Source organism: Pygocentrus nattereri, chromosome 17 (genome assembly GCF_015220715.1).
Source record: "Pygocentrus nattereri isolate fPygNat1 chromosome 17, fPygNat1.pri, whole genome shotgun sequence".
Lineage (NCBI taxonomy): Eukaryota > Metazoa > Chordata > Actinopteri > Characiformes > Serrasalmidae > Pygocentrus > Pygocentrus nattereri.
In genome coordinates, this window is record NC_051227.1 from 23,669,643 (window position 1) to 23,687,197 (window position 17,555).

Sequence of the window (17,555 nt, forward strand, 5' to 3'; positions counted from 1 at the left end):
GATGAGACGACACTAAATTCCCAGACTGTCATCACCACTGAGCAGCTTTTCAGTCGGCAGCTGTGACAGAAGCACAGCTAAACAACTTGGAATCAGCCAGAAATGAACTGAATAACATTCGCTAAATGTGTAGTCTCATCTTCAGAGTCGGACCAAATCAGTCTGAGCCATAAAACTGCCACAATAAACAAAAAAAGCTGCTCAGTGGTGATGGTGATGACAGTTTGGGAATTTAGTGTAAGGAGCTGGAGAACGAACGGTCAGCTGTGCAGCAAGTGGGCAGAGCTCATTACTCTGATGTAGCAACAAGCTGCCTGTTAAGGAACTATAATTTGGAGGAAGGAATCGCCAACATTAAAACATATTAAATGCCAAGTTCACAGCTCAATTTATTAATTTCTTACTTTATTTATTTAACTATTGTATAAAAGCAGTACTCTCGAGGTTGTGCTCACCTTCGGCTCGTGTCTGCAACAAAATCATAGCTGTGATGTTATTTCGCAATAACACACTCGTGTTCTATTGCTTAAATATACACTCACTGATTGGAATATGCAGACACTGTCTCACTTGACGTTGGTGATGATAATTGGAAAACTGAAACTTTTAAATTTTCAAGTCATTTCCAATCTTGTTTTTTTGTTCTTTGGATAATTTTCCTGGTGTTATGAACTTTGGACAGTGTATATAAGCTTATTACACCTTATAACTGGCTTTGACCAGGACTGTCTCCTGATTTTTATTACTAGTATTATTTTATTTCAGCTTCTGCTTTGTGTTCTGTTTGTTCTTCAAATAAAGGACTCTGTTTGAGTTGTCTGACAACTGCTGTGAATCGATGTTTGAAAAAAAAAATAGGCTAAGAAACAAAGGATGGAATTAAGCACAGTTTAAAAATTAAGCACAGTTTAATAATCACAGGTTTGATTTAGAAGAGCAGAAACCTTCCATAGGCCTCTCTGATCTGGAAGCAGACAATGCACTACATACTATAACACCATTATTAGCTTTCAATATATTGCAAAACCAAATTGAATCAAACTTCAGCAATAAACTTTCATAAATTTTGTTTTGCATGCAGTCAACAATATGAGCCTCATTCCTGATGCTTCTGAGAGCAATCAGCTGATTGTCTGTCCTCAAGAATCCCAAACATTCACCACATGCTGGGTTGCCATGGATACAGCATACATGCGCTGCCGTCGCCATGGCAAAATTCAATATCTTAGAAAACTAACATGCTAATGATGAAAAAGAAAATGTTCCCTCATTGGCTGATGTCTTGTGTAACAAAAAAAAGCTGCAAACTCAAATGGCAGTATTTCCCAACTCAATTAAAATGCCAATCAAACAGGAACTAGAGGCAGAAACATCCTCCCCTAAGAATGCCAGCAACAGCACTTCTGCTTACACACTTGTGCTGAGCATCCAAAAAAAATAGGAGGTAGGAATCTGTTCTATGACTGAAAACCCAAGAGAAATAATCAATCAATGCTGCCCAGATTTCAAGTCCAATCAGTGATTTTTGCTTAAAAAGTAAGAGTATTCTTGCATCGGCATATTCAAAACCACTGCACAAGCACTGTGACATCTTCCACAAGCAAAAAAGGGACACAGGTCAAATGCACAGTCCTTCAATGCATTCTTGATGTTCAGACTTTGAACGAATTATTTAACATTAGCATGTTAATTCTGTAAAACTCTGTAGATGCTCTACCTAAATTAAATTGAACCAAAGTTCATATTTTAAAAAAAATTAACTCATCCATGTGCAATTAATGAAAATGAAAGTATTACATATTTAGATAATGAAATAACTATGTTGATTGTCATGTACTTTCTATATTAAAAATAAATTAATAAACTAAATATACATTATAGTCAACTTAATTTTCCACTGACCTTACATTTGTTGTAGCACCTAACCTTAAACCCAACTCAAAACACTAACCCTAAATACCTAACCTAACTTACTAGGAACTTTACTTAACCTTAATCTCAACCAAATCTCAACCAAATCTCAACCCTAACCTAATCAAACCCTAAACTCAGTTTAAACCTATGCTTAAACCCTACCCAATATCCAAATCCTAAACCTAATCAAACCTTATACTCAACTCTAAACCTATCCTTAAACCCAACCCAATATCCAAATCCTAAACATGATCAAATCTAAAAATCAACTTAAAACTTAACCTGAAACCCATCCCGATACCTAAACCTAACCTTAAACTCAATCCAATATCCAAACCTAAACCTGACAAAACCTTAAAAAACCCTAAACCTTACCTTAAATCCAATCAAATACCTAAACCTAACCTTAAATTTAACCCTAAACCAAACTTTAAACCCAGCCCAATACCTAAACCTAATCTTAAAGCCAACCCAATAACCAAACACTAAACCCACCCTAACTTTAAACAAACCCAATACCCAAACAATAAAAACCAAACCTAACATTAGACTCAAAACTAAGACTAACCTTAAACTCAATCTAATACCCAAATCATAAAGTTAACTTTAAACCCAGTTCAATTCCCAAACTCCAAACCTAACCTAACACTAAACGCAACTCAAAACTCAAACCCTAAACATCTAACCTAACCTTAAATCCAATTAAAACCCCAAATCTAACCTAATATTAAATCCAAACATAATCTAAATCTCAAATTCAACTTTAAACTTGTGCCAAAATCTAAATTTAACCCTACATTACAAGCAACCCTAACTCTGGTCCTAATTCTAAGCCAAATTTTAACCCTAACCCTAACCTAACATTCACTGTAACACTAACCCTTAAACCTCCACCAAAAATCCAGCTCTGTGTTTCTAATCATAACTCTAAGCACAAATTCCACTTTAATGCTGTCCCTTAACTCAGACCAAAACCTAAACCTGAACCCCACCAAAACACTGTTTATAATCAACTGAGCTTTACCAAGTAGTCTGTCAGGAAGTTCAGTGTTTGTAGATCATCTGGAGGACAAGTGCTAACCCTGAGTAAATGGTTTTCATCCTCTTTTTGACTTTTATATGACCCTTTAGAGGATATGGACAGACTTCTGACAGCTCTGTGTCCATCTTCTTTACCCTCAGAGGAGCATAATAATGAGGCTGATAGGGATTTCTCAATCAGTGGGTCTCTGCCATGTTTGGGTCATCTCCAATCCCTCCTTCCACACATGCGCAAGCACACCATCCCGCACTGGACGCTGCTACAGTAATCTCCTCAGTCCCCTCTCTCTCTACACACTGTCAACTACTTGACCTTCGTTACATAATGCACTCGCTGGTGTTTATCGGCCAGCGGAGCAGACCATTTGCGCTGCAGTGAAAAGAGAGAGTGTCTCTCTATTGTTCTCAGGTGAACGGAAATCCTACCGGGCTTCTAATAAATGGAGGAAATGCTTATCGAGGTTAAAGCATTAGAGTCCAGCTACACCGGAATCTCCTTTATACGCTGTTACTATGGATGTTTCAAAGAGAGTTTGGGTTTCTTTCAAGATCTAAAATGAAAAGTAATATTCAAATAAAAAGTGCTACAAAGGGTTCTTGAGGAATGGCATAAAAGAGCTATATCAGTTTAAAGATTCTTCCCATCATGTAAGGGTTCTGTCTGGAACGTTTGCAATATGCGGTGGTTCTTTATTCTTTTAAAAGGTTCTTCACACTTACATACAAAATGGGCCATTTAGAACTGTGTTCTTTAAGGAACGCAAAGCATCAAACAAAGAACCCATTTTGACATATTAAATAATTATAATAAAAATCATAATTATTCAAAGGAACTAAGTAAGATGGACAACATTCAGAGCATGTTGCCTCTCTGGTGCTAAACCTGACTGGGAAGCTTTCTTAAAGCTATACTATTAAATTATTTTGTTAAATTTGAAAGATGCAGCATTACTGACTGAGCAAAAAAAGGTCCCAATAAAATATGGTAAACATGTGCTTTGGCAAGTTGCCCTGTAAATCCTGTCAGAGGCTCAACCCCAAACCTCGCCTTAAACCCAACCCAATATCTAAACCTAGCCTTGAATATTTCTATATTCACAATATTTAAACCTAACCCTAAAAAACTCAACACAACACCCAAACCTTAAACATGAACAAACCTTAAACTCAACCTTAAACCTAGCCATAAACCAAACCCAACACCTAAACCTAACCTTAAGCTCAAGCTGAAACCTTGCTTAAACTTAAACAAAGCTGAAACCTTAACCCTAAACCTAACCTTAAACTGAACTCGAGACCTAACCTTAAACCCAACCCAATAACCAAACTAAACCCAACCTAACTTTATACAAACCCAATACACAAACCCTAAACATTACATTAAACTCAAAACTATTAAACATACAAATAACCCTTTCTGGCACCTTGAATAATTATAATTAAAATCCTAATTATTATAAATGAACTAAATAAGATTCAGAGCCTGTTGCCTCTCTGGAGCTAAACAGGAATGAGGAGCATTTCTTAAAGCTGTACTATGAAAATGATTTTGTAAAATTTGAAAGACATAACAATGCTGGCCGAGAAGAAAAGGTCCCAATTAAACATGTTAAGCGTGTGCTACAGCGAGTTGCCCTGTAAAGCCTGTCAGAGGCATTGGGCTGGATTTCAGGATGTTTTTCTGAGCAATTCATACGTCTCTACATATTAACATCACATGCACAGGCTCAGAAAGCAGGTCTGGCCCGATGTATAGGTCTCAAATGTCACACTGACAAAAATACAAAGACATAGATCATCCACTTAAATCCTTGGGAGACATGTTCTTCACCAAGCTTTGAGGTTTTTTTAAATCCTCTTTCAATGGGCTTGCAATCATCACATTAATCCACTTGGGGAAGGGGTCCGGAGCACAGCCCACAATACAAAATGTTCAATTACACATTTCCCAATGCACACTAGCATACATACACTAAAAAAGGCTCAAGTCAGTTCAACCTAAAACAAAATACTTCATGTAGTAACAATTAAATTCATTAGTTTGATCCAAACTAAACAAATACTTTGACTGATTCTTTCAATTAATGCAAGTTTTCGAGTTGAATAAAACTACTTCAGTTGCTTGTTACTGCATGAAGTCATTTTTTTCAGGTTCAAGTTCATTTTTTACAATGTAGTGCAGCTTCAACATCAATAACAATTAACCTGAATCAACCTGTTTTTTACAGTAGAGGTGTACTGATCTGGGAATTGTGGGCTGATGCCAATATGTGCTACGTTTAAACAGCAGTGTCAATATGTATGTATTCATTTATGAAAGTAAATGAGAGCCAAAACATAAAACTTTGGATGCAGAAGAAAATGCCAACTCAGTGGAGCTTGATTTGTGGGTTTTACACAACGACAGCACGTTCTCAATTTGCAACCTCAGGACTGCCCAGCACTGTTAGTCTAATCAGATTAGCCTCTAACTGCTTCAGGCTCTCTTTGGGCCAGATGATTACATAATTCCCTGGCTGAATTATCTCCTTGCCTTTCAACCAAACCACTAACCAGCTGCAGCTTAAGTGTGTGATGATGGGTCAAATATGCCTCAAATCATGCACAACAGTAAAGAGTCAGTGCTGCACGTTCTTTATGTTTAAAGAACAGCAGGATTCTAAAGTAAAATGCAGCACAAACTCTCCCAGCTGCTTTTGAATAACTACAGAAATTCTAATATGGTGCTAATGCCACAGCACAATATCCTGTAATTAATAAGAATATATATATATATAATAACTCCTTCGAGACTATTCATACACCGAGAATGATCCACCACCCAAACAGCACCTCCTCTGAGAGGGTCCATGGGGGTCCTGACCATGGAAGAACAGGGTAAAAGGGGGCTAACAAAGCATGCAGAGAAACAGATGGACTACAGTCTGTATAGAGCTTAGAAACATAGAGATGGTCATAATGTTATGCCTGACTGGTGTATTTTTGGGACTTTTTGGGATGCCTAATATTTCATTGCTGTGTTCTGTTTGAACGCTGTGGGTAGCGCTATTTCACTTTTGTCTTAAGAGGTGGCACCAATCCTATGCCAGGTATCATTTTCAGGCCGATATCAGCAGAAAATGCTGGATCATATATCAGAGGGAAAAAAATGAATCTGATCTTATCCTGAAATAACACTCACTCACACTAGTTTCAGCATGATGGGCTACTTTTAGATGCTCCCTCTCTGGTGGAGAAACACTAACAGTACAGATAGAACACTAGCTTATCATGTATTGAAAAATCATGATTTTTTGCAAAAATGCCAATCAACATTCACACAATAACCTGAAAACATGATGTCACTAAACCCTTTTAATGGTACGGTGGTAACCTGATACCGGATACAATTCTATGCCTATGGAAGGTAATGGAGGCAACTTTTGTTCAATATTTTACTTTTGCAACATTCATTTCACAAAAAAACATTCAACACTGCTAAATATGTACATGAAACATTTTATTTTTCTATTAATGGTTACAAAATGTGAGAAAAACATTGGATTTTTCCTTTAAGCTGTGCGATACTCGATCCTCACATGGCAATATTGATACCAGATGTTTTTGTTAAGTAGTACACTGAATATAGATCACTACTATGAAAGTGATGGTGAAAATAGTGCTGTTGCAATTAAATTTTAGCTGACAATTATTGTCTTACAAATTACTGCAGTTAACAATTTCATTATATTTTCTTGTACATTATGTGAAGAAAATAGTGGACAAATTGCCTTTTTATCCATGTTATCCTTTTTTATCCATTACTTCCTATCTATGTTTACTAGGTAACTTACCTAGGTAGTACAGTGGAATTGGCGCACGCACGTAATAAAAATTTGTTTTCCCACAGAAGTGCACGTTCATAGAAATATTAAACATGACGGTTATTCGAGCGGCTTTCGGTTTTCAAATATTACTGAGCATGACTATTAGGGGTGTAAGAATTCTCCAAGACTATGGTTCCGTTCCGACCCTAATCTTTGAGCCTCTTTTTTGGGGGGGTGGGGGTGGACAAGAAAATGACAAGGAAAAAACTTCTGGGTTTTATTAAATCACCAATCATTTGGAACCCTAAAGAGAAGAATAGTGGAGAACAGAGTATACAGCGTGCTCTCACTAGAAAAAGTAGAACCATGAACCATGACACGAGTCCATGGACATTTGTATCGGGGTTTCAGTCTCGGTTTCAGAATCATTACACCCCTGATGACTCTAAATGTTGCTAGAAGTAACATTTGCACATATTATTGCATATATTATTGGCATAAAAACAAAACCTTGTCTCTCCATTTTCATCGTTTTTCATGGCTTTCCATGCAAAGTGTCATGATGAATGGACAAACAGAAAGGAATAGGAAATTATTTAAAATAAAAACTTAGCTTGTCGGAGATGGGAGGTTTTGATTCGACAGCTGCGAGCCTGTTAAGAACGGACTTCCTCCCACAGGTTCTCAGTGACGAGGCCTCACTTTGAATAGTGCAGAAACAATTAAAGTGGGATGTAAGCATGTTCTGTGATTAAGCCATGAGCAGAGGTGGGGGTCAACTGCCCTGAAGTCACATTAAGCGCTTATTAAAAGCATTTTCTAGCTCTAGTGAAGGGCAGGAATGTCAAGCACGTCCGAGCGATGCAGATGCCGCTGTGGTATACCAGAACCAACTTCACTCCCTGAGCACCCTTCTCTCCGCCCTTCACCTCCCTCCAGCCCTCCCACCTCCTCTGTCTCTGTCTTTACTTTCATTTCACTCTTGTTTTCCACGTTTTTCCAAAACAAACTCACTTTTCTTTCAAGCTCTTCCTCTAGATGTCACCTGTCAAAACATTTCCTTATCTTATTCCAGTAATTCTGCATCATCAATTTTTCATTGCTGCTCACACTCTTAAAAAGGTGCTGAGAAGGGTTCTTTGGAGTGATCCCATAAAATAACAACCTTTGGTTCCCTATATTTCTTCAAAAGAACAATTTCTGTAAATGAGGTGTATGTAAAGAACCTTTGTGAAGTTTAAACAACTTCCACATAAGGTAATGGTTCTAAAACAGAGCTTCTAAAGTGTTCTCTGCAACTATGGCATAAACAAACTACTTATGGTTCCTTAATGAACTGCAAATGGATTGTTCTCAAAAGAGCCATTTTGTAATGAGATGTGTGAATGAAGAACCCTTTTAAACCTTAAAGAAACTCTACATATTATAAAGGTTCTATTAAACACTCTTAAAATAAAAGCTGCTAAACGGGCTCTTTTGAGGGATGGCATAGAAGAACCACTTTTAGTTCTTTTAAGTAGTGTCAATAGACGGTCCTTCTTAGACTTTAAAGAACCTCTACGTAATATAAAGGTTCTACGAAACATTCTTACATTAAAAGGTACTAAAAGGGTTCTTTTGAGTGATCATATAGAAGAACTACTTTTGGTTCCTTAAAGAAGTATCAATATATTGTTCTCAAAGAAACCATTTTTGTAATGAGATGTGTGTGTGTGAAGAACCTTCATAAACACTGAAGAACCTCTACATTATATAAAGGTTCTATAAAACACTCTTAAAATAAAAGGTGCCAAAAGTGATGCCACAGAAGAACTACATTTGGCTCCTTTAAGAAGTATCAATGGATTTTCCGTTAAAAAACCCTTTTGTAAACAAGATGTGTGAGTGTGAAGAACCTCTGCAAAGTTTAAAAACAGCACACTCCTCACACTCACTTTTGGTTCTGTGAAGAACTTTGCAAATCAATGATTCTTGAAAGAACTGTTTACATAAATCAGAGACATGAGTGCGATGAAGCTTCGGGACATTTACAAAATCTCCAAAAAATGTCAAGATTCTAAACCACAATCTTAAAATAAAGGTGCTAGAAAGGGTTCTCGTCAGTGAAGTAAATCACATGATCCAAGCTGCTTCTTGTTAATCCTGTAGAACTACTGAAGCGCTTCCTGTCTTAACACAGGCATGGCTACATGAACAGCAGTGCTCCAGATACCAGCACATACTCATTTTAACATCAACAACTTAGCGAAGTGCTACAAATGAATTGGTCAGAATCTAAAAGAAGCCAAACTCACCTTCAGCTCTGGCCTGATTCAGCTCAACTCTATGAAGGAAATGTAGCAGCTAGTTTTGTTCTGTTTTTCTGCCAATTTTGTGTGGGTTAAACAGCAGCGAACAAGGTGCAAACGTAGTGTTTTAGTAATGAGACATGAAATTCTTGAGGTAATCATTATAAACATGCCTGGAAGGTGAGGCATTTCACACTTGCTTGAGAGTAGTAGCTGTAGTTTGTTGGTTACGACTACCCTGGCAAAGCGATTTTAAGAGCAACCAATGGGCAAATTTGTTTGAGAGCTCAATCATAAAACAGACAAGTTAAAAAACACGCAATGTCCTTAACTGGACACACCTACGCGTTAAAGACAAGGCATACTTTGGACTTCAAAGACCACCCTTCATTTACTTCATTCCTAATCAAAACAGCCAAGTTATTCACTTTTGAGGAGCTTCTGAGGAGATTAAAGATAATGCACTTAAGCTTCTGGTGTTCTCAGAACAATTAACTGACCACCCCAGTGGTCCCGATATCAACATCACTGAATGTGTTTGGGATTACTTGGAACATGAGAAGCAGAAATATCTAACCAATATCTACAACCAATATCTAAAACTGAACTTTGGAAGCCATAATAAAGGAGTTACACTACTGAAAATTCAGATTTTATATTTAGCTGTTGAGGCTTCTGTGTTACATGTTTTTTTTTTTTACCTAAATGCTGAAAAATTAATAACTTATTTAATGGCTGTTTTGACTGGAATATAAATAAATTAAGTGATCTCTCACTTTTTCACAGTACTGTGTCTGCCAGAGCCAATATTCCGCTGATGTCGGAAAAAAAAGCTCGCATCTCCATTTTTGTCGTTTGTCAGTTTTGGGCATAGTTTGAAAATGCCTGTTGCCCTTTATATTGTGTATCATTTTTATGATGAATGGACCAAAAGAAACATCTCACTTCCACTGAATTACATTAAAAGTAAAGTATGTTTTTTCCTTCTCCTGTAAAGTTATTGTTTTGGAGATGGGAGGTTTTGTTCCAACATCAGCTCTTAAATGAAGAAAATGCAGGTATTTTAGCACAGTAACCCAGCAACATCTGACCATTATGCACTTCCAGAACACAACCATTAACATCAACAATGTCCAACGCTGATCCATTTTTATCTGCTGATACTGATGATTATGATATTATTATGCCCATTAAGACAAAACCTTGATTCTTTAAATAGATAAGTCTTCGAATACTTTAGAAGCACCATGTCTGTAAATCTGAAAGAAGCTTTTAAAGTTTAAAGAAACTCCACATAGTGTAATGGTTCTACAGACTCTTGAAACCATACGTCCAGTCCAGGAACCATTTAGGGAGCTTAATTTTCAGAGTGTAGTAGCTGTAATTTATCAGTTTGAACTACTCTGTAAAGCCTTTATGTCTGTAGCTGCTGCTCCAAGCCTCTCGTTTACTAACTGACAGACAGAGTGCGGCGTGAAGTGTTAAACCCAGCTGGGTCTGATCGGCACCTACATGCTAGAATGGTGGGCCTCTTCTTAGAGCGCATCTTCTTAAACTTCCCGCGTAAGTCGCCAGTCAGCAGCAGGTCTGCAGGCAGGCTGGTCATTCGATCCAGAATGACCCTATCCTGCTCTGTGGAGGAGCCCAGCTGCTCCGGGTCCGGCATATCCGGCTGGCGCTGTGCCAACACTGTCCTTCAGGGATTGCTCTTTGGAAGCATTGGGGTCTGCTCCAGTCGTCCTGCTTTATTTCTTCTCGCTACCTCTCTCTTTTTCTGTTTTCACGCTGATTCTTTTACTTCTCCTTGGAGAGAGAGATGTCTCTTTATCCCGCGCAGTCGTTCATGAGGGCGTTCATGTTGTGTGTGTGTGTGTGTGTATGTGTTTATATGAGCGCTATGAAAAGATACAGGCTGGTGTGTTTTAACCCTCCCTGCACTTGTCAGGGCAGTTTAGCCAGTTACAGTGCGCCTCATAGAAATGGGCAGGTGGAGAATAACTGGGCCGTCCCCCTTTTAGCAGAGAGAGAGAGAGAGAGAGAGAGAGAGAGAGAGAGAGAGGTTGTGTTCTGTTCACAGGGAGGAAGTGTGGTCAGGCGGAGTGTATATAACTTTCAGCAACTCCCCCTAACTCGCAGCTATCACAAACAAGCCATTTCCTCAAGTCAGCTGAATTCCACACAGCTGAACTGATCATGCCATCTCCAGCACACAGTAGTACAGGCAGGATATTGAGATGTTTAACCTGAGCCAAGAACTTCAACTAGCACATCACTGTGTAATATACAGGTCTACATACAGACAGTACTGTTCACGTCAAATCAGCCATTTAGTACAAACTTCATTTTTCAAGTCAGGTTAAGCAGAAAAGATATATTTACAGATCATTTCACAAAAGCCTCAACAACTACATATAATATCATCATCAAAGTTCAGTCATAGACGTTGGTTGCATTTTCTGCCTTTCACAATACTAATACTTCCCAACAATGATGTTAAATTATGTTGAGGTCTGGACTCTGGGGTGGCCAGTACAATGGGCCTACCATTCACCAACCACTCTTGTTCACCAACCGTTCTTAAGAGGAAAATTCTTCGTAAAGCTCACGTCCATAGTTTTTACAAAGATTCTGATACTCACCGATGTTTTCCTATTTGGGATTCGTTCTTGGGGAAGAACGGGATCCACACACTCAAGAGCACAAAGGACAAAACAGTTCTTCGGTTTAAGAACACGTCGTGAATCTGACGTAGACTTTTTCTTAGGACCTTTCTCAAGAACACATTTAAGAAAATAAAATAGGAAGATATGGATGAATGAGGCCCAATGTTCTGAGTACAGCAGCAGCTTCTTTGTTTAATTTGCTAATTTTCCTCTTTTTCTCCATTTTCCATTCTGTTAGAATAGTTTTGTTCTTTTTTGAATATCAATTCTGGAAACTCTTGTTTTTTCACTTACTTTTCATTGACTTTCTCATTCTTTATGCAAGTCAATTGGCGTATTTTTAATCTGATTCAAAATATCTCCTAAAACATGAATAACTTATTTTGAATGGCTGATTTGACTGAAAAGGTCAGACTACCATTCATTTATTTAATTTCAAGAGTACTGTAAAAATTAGGTAATTATTACCTATTATCCTGCCTACTATGTAGCCTGAAAATCCAGATGCTTCACATAACTTAACAGAGCTATTGAGTCAACCAGTTTCACAACACAATCAATATAATAAGGTTACTTGATCTCTGCTTTTTTGTGACTGGTTAGCTCAAAGTAAGTAGTTTTCCAAGATTTGACCAGATTCTATTTACACTTTTCACTGAAATGTGACCAGATGAGATGAAATTGAATTTACCTTCCTGTGTAAAATCACATCAGCAATGTTTTACTTCCAGTAACCTCCTACAAACATGGTTTCTCATCTTCGTGTCTCCTGTTGGACACGTTAATCAGCCTGTCATGATTTCACTAAAAACAACACATTTACATCCATCTGCTTACTCAGCCCACAGCAGTTCAGCTCCAGCCACTCACACTGAAGTTATATGGAGTGTTTCAGCCCTGACTGCTTGTAGAATGAAGCACTATACAGGACAGCCAATCAGAACAGAGGTAATTTACAGCCTTACCTAAGGCATAAAAAATGAATTATGACTGTTTTCAGTACATAAACCCACACAAAAGTCATAAGTGGATAATATATATAAGAATAAAAATATATATAAGAAAAATGTGAAATCGTTCTTTAAGTTAAATGAAAAACTGCAGGTCTGTTAGCCTCATCTAACCTTTCACTCTTTCTGTTTTGGAAAGACTGTGAAGGTAAGCATCTTCCCCAAACTCAGCGGGAAGCCCTACAGGCCCTGCTGGTACTTCCACAACAACAACTCATAACTGGCCCCTATTTGCTGTTTAGAGGCAAGACCACACCAGGAGTTCATACTGACTCACATATATATACACATACATGCACCGAAAAGTAGGTCTTCTGTAGGTCCTGGAGGTTACTGCATAATTGCGTACACTCATAAATAAAGACAGAGGCATTCCTGTAAATGCTTTCTGCCACTTTCCATCTGCATTTCCAAATGAGACAAAAGTGGCCCACACCTAAATGAAAGAGTTTTTCCACAGTTGAGCCACATGAGCAGTACAAGCGCACTGTGTGTGTATATAAAGGCGTTTTCTGTTTTAGAAAGGACTCCGGGCTGCTGGAGAAAAGACACACTGTATGCCAGGAAAACCACTTTCTAATGGCTGTTCACACCTGAGCGTTTCTATTTTTAGTATCTGGTTAGTTTCCATCATAACTGAGTCAATCAACTTGAGAGGTTTGCAAATGTAAAGCTTAAAACAAGCAAAAAGAGGGACTGAACAGAGACGGTTATTCTAAAACAAGTGTATACAATGTTCACTTGAAATTAATCACTATAACTTACAAGCACAGATTAAAGTCAACCTGAAATCAAAACTGATTTTTTAGCTTGTTAGTTTATGTGCCTGGTCATGTTAAGCACAACTAATCACATCATTTAAAAGATACTTGTTTTGTATTTCCATAATCTTCCATCAAAATGTAATGACTTTTGCTCCGCCTCTAAATATCTTCTGATGTTTGTTTTACATCACTGTGCGCCAGCGGGTGGGACAAAATAATAATAACCAATCATATAATTTCATCTTGCCCACTAGAGATCTGCAGGGACAGTTTACTCAATTTCAATCCCACCATCACTCAAGATGTTTTGTCCTGCTCCCACCCGCAAAAAGTTCCATCAAGGTGACCTGACATCCAGTATCTGACACAGTCTATTCACAAATGCATTATGTTCTACTGAAATGACACCGCAGTTATGGTCATCAGTTCACTGTGAAGTAACTTCACCGAACGGCATTTATTCCCAGTAAACACAAAGCAGGAATTAAACACAAAATGGCTAGTTTTGGGGTTTTGATGGGACAGCCGTGGCCATCGGACTGAAAGCTCCACCGCTTTGTAAGCTATGAGAATTTGTGTTGTTTACATGATCGGCTCTTTAGAAAGACCTCATTCATTTTAACTGTTTTACCAGCTCATATTTTAACAACAGCAAAACCCTTTTTGGTGCAACATAGTATCAATAGAACCAGATATCTACAGAACCATATACAACACATTCTTAACTATTCTGAAGAACCGTTTCACGATGCAAAGAACCCTTTAATCATGCAATTGGGTTCTTTGAGTGTTCATGTTTCTATTTAGAAATTTTTCTTTACTTGAAGGTGAGCATAGGCCTCCCGTTCTGGCCATAAATGTCAAAACTTGGCCAAAATATTGTTAATTTCTGCTAGCACCCATATAAGATTATAGCATTATATTAGCACTAAGCTAACAGTGCTTCACATGAACATTTTTGTCATCTTAGATCTATAGATTTAGACGTTTGTAAATGCATTTCACATTTCATTTAAAGATTATAACAGACATTAACATTTATTAAACTTTGTATGTAGCATTTTTACAGTGTTTATTTCACTAAAGAGTCCATGCATAGAGCTGGTGCCACTGTTTTCTATTCCTAACAACAAACTGAAACCCGATTAGACTGCAGCTTATATTCACAGTCACTGGAGTATATAGGACTTCCAGAGGTGACATTATTTCTTGAACATTTTCCCACCAACTGTAAATCAGAACATGGCTGGTTGAGTTTTTTGCCACTGTTCTAATTATTAGATTAGATTAGATTAGATTAGATTCAACTTTATTGTCATTGTGCAGAGTACAAGTACAGGGCCAATGAAATGTAGTTAGCATCTAACCAGAAGTGCATATATATGGTGATAGTTATCTAACATGTAAGGCCTTTAGTTCAGCTCCTGAAGTCCTAACCAATGGGAGAGCTCGCTTGGTTGTATCCACCGAGATACCACTGAGAAAAAAAGCCTGCTTGGATCATTTTTTTGTTGTGTGCCCCATGAACCATAACATAATGTAATAAGACTTGTGCTACAATAACTGCAGGGTTTAGACAACAAACATGATGACTCTATTAAATAAAAATGACCTGAAAAGACATCATTAGGCCTTTTTCAGAGTGCCCCATTGGAAATATGTACGGAAGGAAAGGGCATGTTATGCATGCAATGATTTCATGTCAACAAGCTGACTGAGCTTTAATAAGGAATTGGTATTCACTCACAGTTCAGCTAAGCGTTTGGTACATCACTGAACGAGAAAGACTGGTCGCACATCTTTCTGTATTCACCTCCGCAGGGTGTGTGCATGTGTGTTTCTGTGTGTGTATGCAAACTTAATATAGGTCAGCTTCGCCAAACTGCATACTCAGCATACCTGGGAGAAAAATACCAACAGAACCAAACACATTAATGTAAACAACTTCAGAGAACACACACACACACACACACACACACACACACATCTCTGTATCCTCTGTATGTAGAGTGAAAGAAAGTGCTAATGAAAGTGTCAATACAATCTTGCAAAAAATCATAACAGCTAATAAAAATGATGAAAAGCAGAACATTATTACTTATTCATCATTATTCCAGTAATAATAGTCTAGTTACTGTGTGAAATGTAGCTGGAGGTCAGATGTCATCAGCACCATGAACATTAAGCAGCACTTTCTCTCTGACCTCCTCTGTTAACTTTGATAAATGGCTCTTCTGTAATGAAAGAGGCTGGTTTAATTTCCACCAACAGCACAGGACACACACACATTCAAATGGTCGGGGGGGGGGGTGCCTATGCCAGCGGTCATCAGGTGGAAGGCAGGATATACCCTGGACAGGTCGCCAGTCCATCGTAGGGCAGACAGACAGACATACACAATCACACACACCCTCACACCTAGGGGCAATGCAGCATGTCCAATTGGCCTAACTGCATGTCTTTTAGACCGTGGGGGGAAACTGGAGAACCCGGAGGAAACCCACGCAGACACGGGGAGAACATGCAAAAACATGCAAAATCCACACAGAGAGGACCGTGGTTGCCCAGCTGGGGAATTATATAAACAAGTTGTTGTTGTTGTTGTTGTTGTAGCTCTATGTCAGATCTAGGCCAGCTAACATTGTTAAATATCTATGAAACGCTTTCAACTCTAAATTAAATGGAACAGATTTTAACCCTAAACCTAAGCCTAACTTTAACTTCTACCCAAAACCTAATCCTATAGTGTTTTGTTAACAATTAAAGCATCTGCAGATCCCAACCAGTGGTTGGTTAGTGTAGTGGTTAACATCTCTGCCTTCTACACTGTAGACTGGGATTCAATCCCCCACCAGGGCAAGCACCCTACACTATACCAATAAGAGTCCTTGGGCAAGACTCCTAACACCACCTTGGCCTACCTGTGTAAAAAATGATCAAATTGTAAGTCGCTCTGGATATGAGCGTCAGCCAAATGCCGTAAAATGTAAATGTAGATCTTCTATCCAAATACAAAAAGCACAACCCACCATAACAGTAGTCTTTAGTTTACGTCTACAGCATATAAACTTTTTATAAAGATTTTTCTTGTTATTTATAGCAACACACGCCAAAAAGACTGCAGACATCTTGACTCCAATCTTTTGTGTCTCACCTCAGCTCAGATACTGTAGTCTCTGCTAATCAGGAAGCTTAGTCTGTGGTTTAATGAAACAGCCACAGCACTGATGAATGTTTGGAGATGCAACAGGGAATGGCCAATACAAACAAGTCCAATGCCACGTCATCCGTTACAGTTCGGTCTCCTTCTGACCACTCTGCCTACTTAAAACACAGTCACAAAGAGTAGTAGCATATATCAGTAGTCACAAACCTCCTGCAGTTTAATTACTGAGTTTAACTGCTTAGGTTTAGGTTTAGGTCTTTATTGTCATTGTCACAAGTACAATGAAATTTAAAGTGCTCTCCTGTCTGCATCATTCACAAGTCTCTAATTTAGGTTAAAAAAGAAAACAAGAAAAAAGAAAGAAAAAAAAGAAAACAAGAAAAAAACAAAAACAGCATTGCAGCATAACTAAACACACACAATCATACACACACAATCATACACACCCAGTCACTGCGAGTAAAAAAACAAAAACAAAAAAAGACCAATATAGACTCACATCTACAGACAGGCATACTTTCTACCATTTTTTTGCAACATTGAGCTTATTATTGCAGTTGGATAAAAACTATGCTCGAGTCTTTTTGTCCTTGCATTAATTGATCTGTACCGTCTGCCTGAAGGCAACAGTTCAAACAGGTAATGACCGGGATGGTAGGTGTCCTTTATAATGTTCTGGGCTTTTTTGAGACAACGTGAACTGTGTAGTTCTTCCAGTGTGGGAAGAGGGCAGCTGACAATCTTTTGGGCGGCGTTGATGACCCGTTGATGAGTGCTTTCCTCCGAGCCGCTGTGCAGCCTGTGTAACATACGCACATGCAGTATGTTAGTATGCTCGGAATAGAGGCATGGTAAAAGGTCACCAGCAGTCTTTGTGTGATGTTGTTCCTCCTGAGTGTTCTC

At 38.3% G+C, this 17,555-nt stretch overlaps 1 protein-coding gene across 4 annotated transcripts in view; it reads right to left on the reverse strand.

Annotated features, from left to right (window-relative positions):
- The window catches only part of frya (furry homolog a (Drosophila)), a 161,634-nt gene that overhangs the window by 136,091 nt on the left and 7,988 nt on the right, over positions 1-17,555 (reverse strand). For 3 of the 4 annotated variants that reach the window (XM_037546836.1, XM_037546837.1, XM_037546835.1), the window contains exon 1: positions 10,562-10,912. The exons of the other annotated variant lie outside the window; for it this stretch is intronic. In XM_037546836.1, coding sequence (XP_037402733.1) covers positions 10,562-10,715 — 154 coding nt within the window. In that variant the 5' untranslated portion in view covers positions 10,716-10,912. Of the gene's footprint in view, positions 1-10,561; positions 10,913-17,555 lie in introns of those variants that run through there. 4 annotated transcript variants of the gene reach the window in all.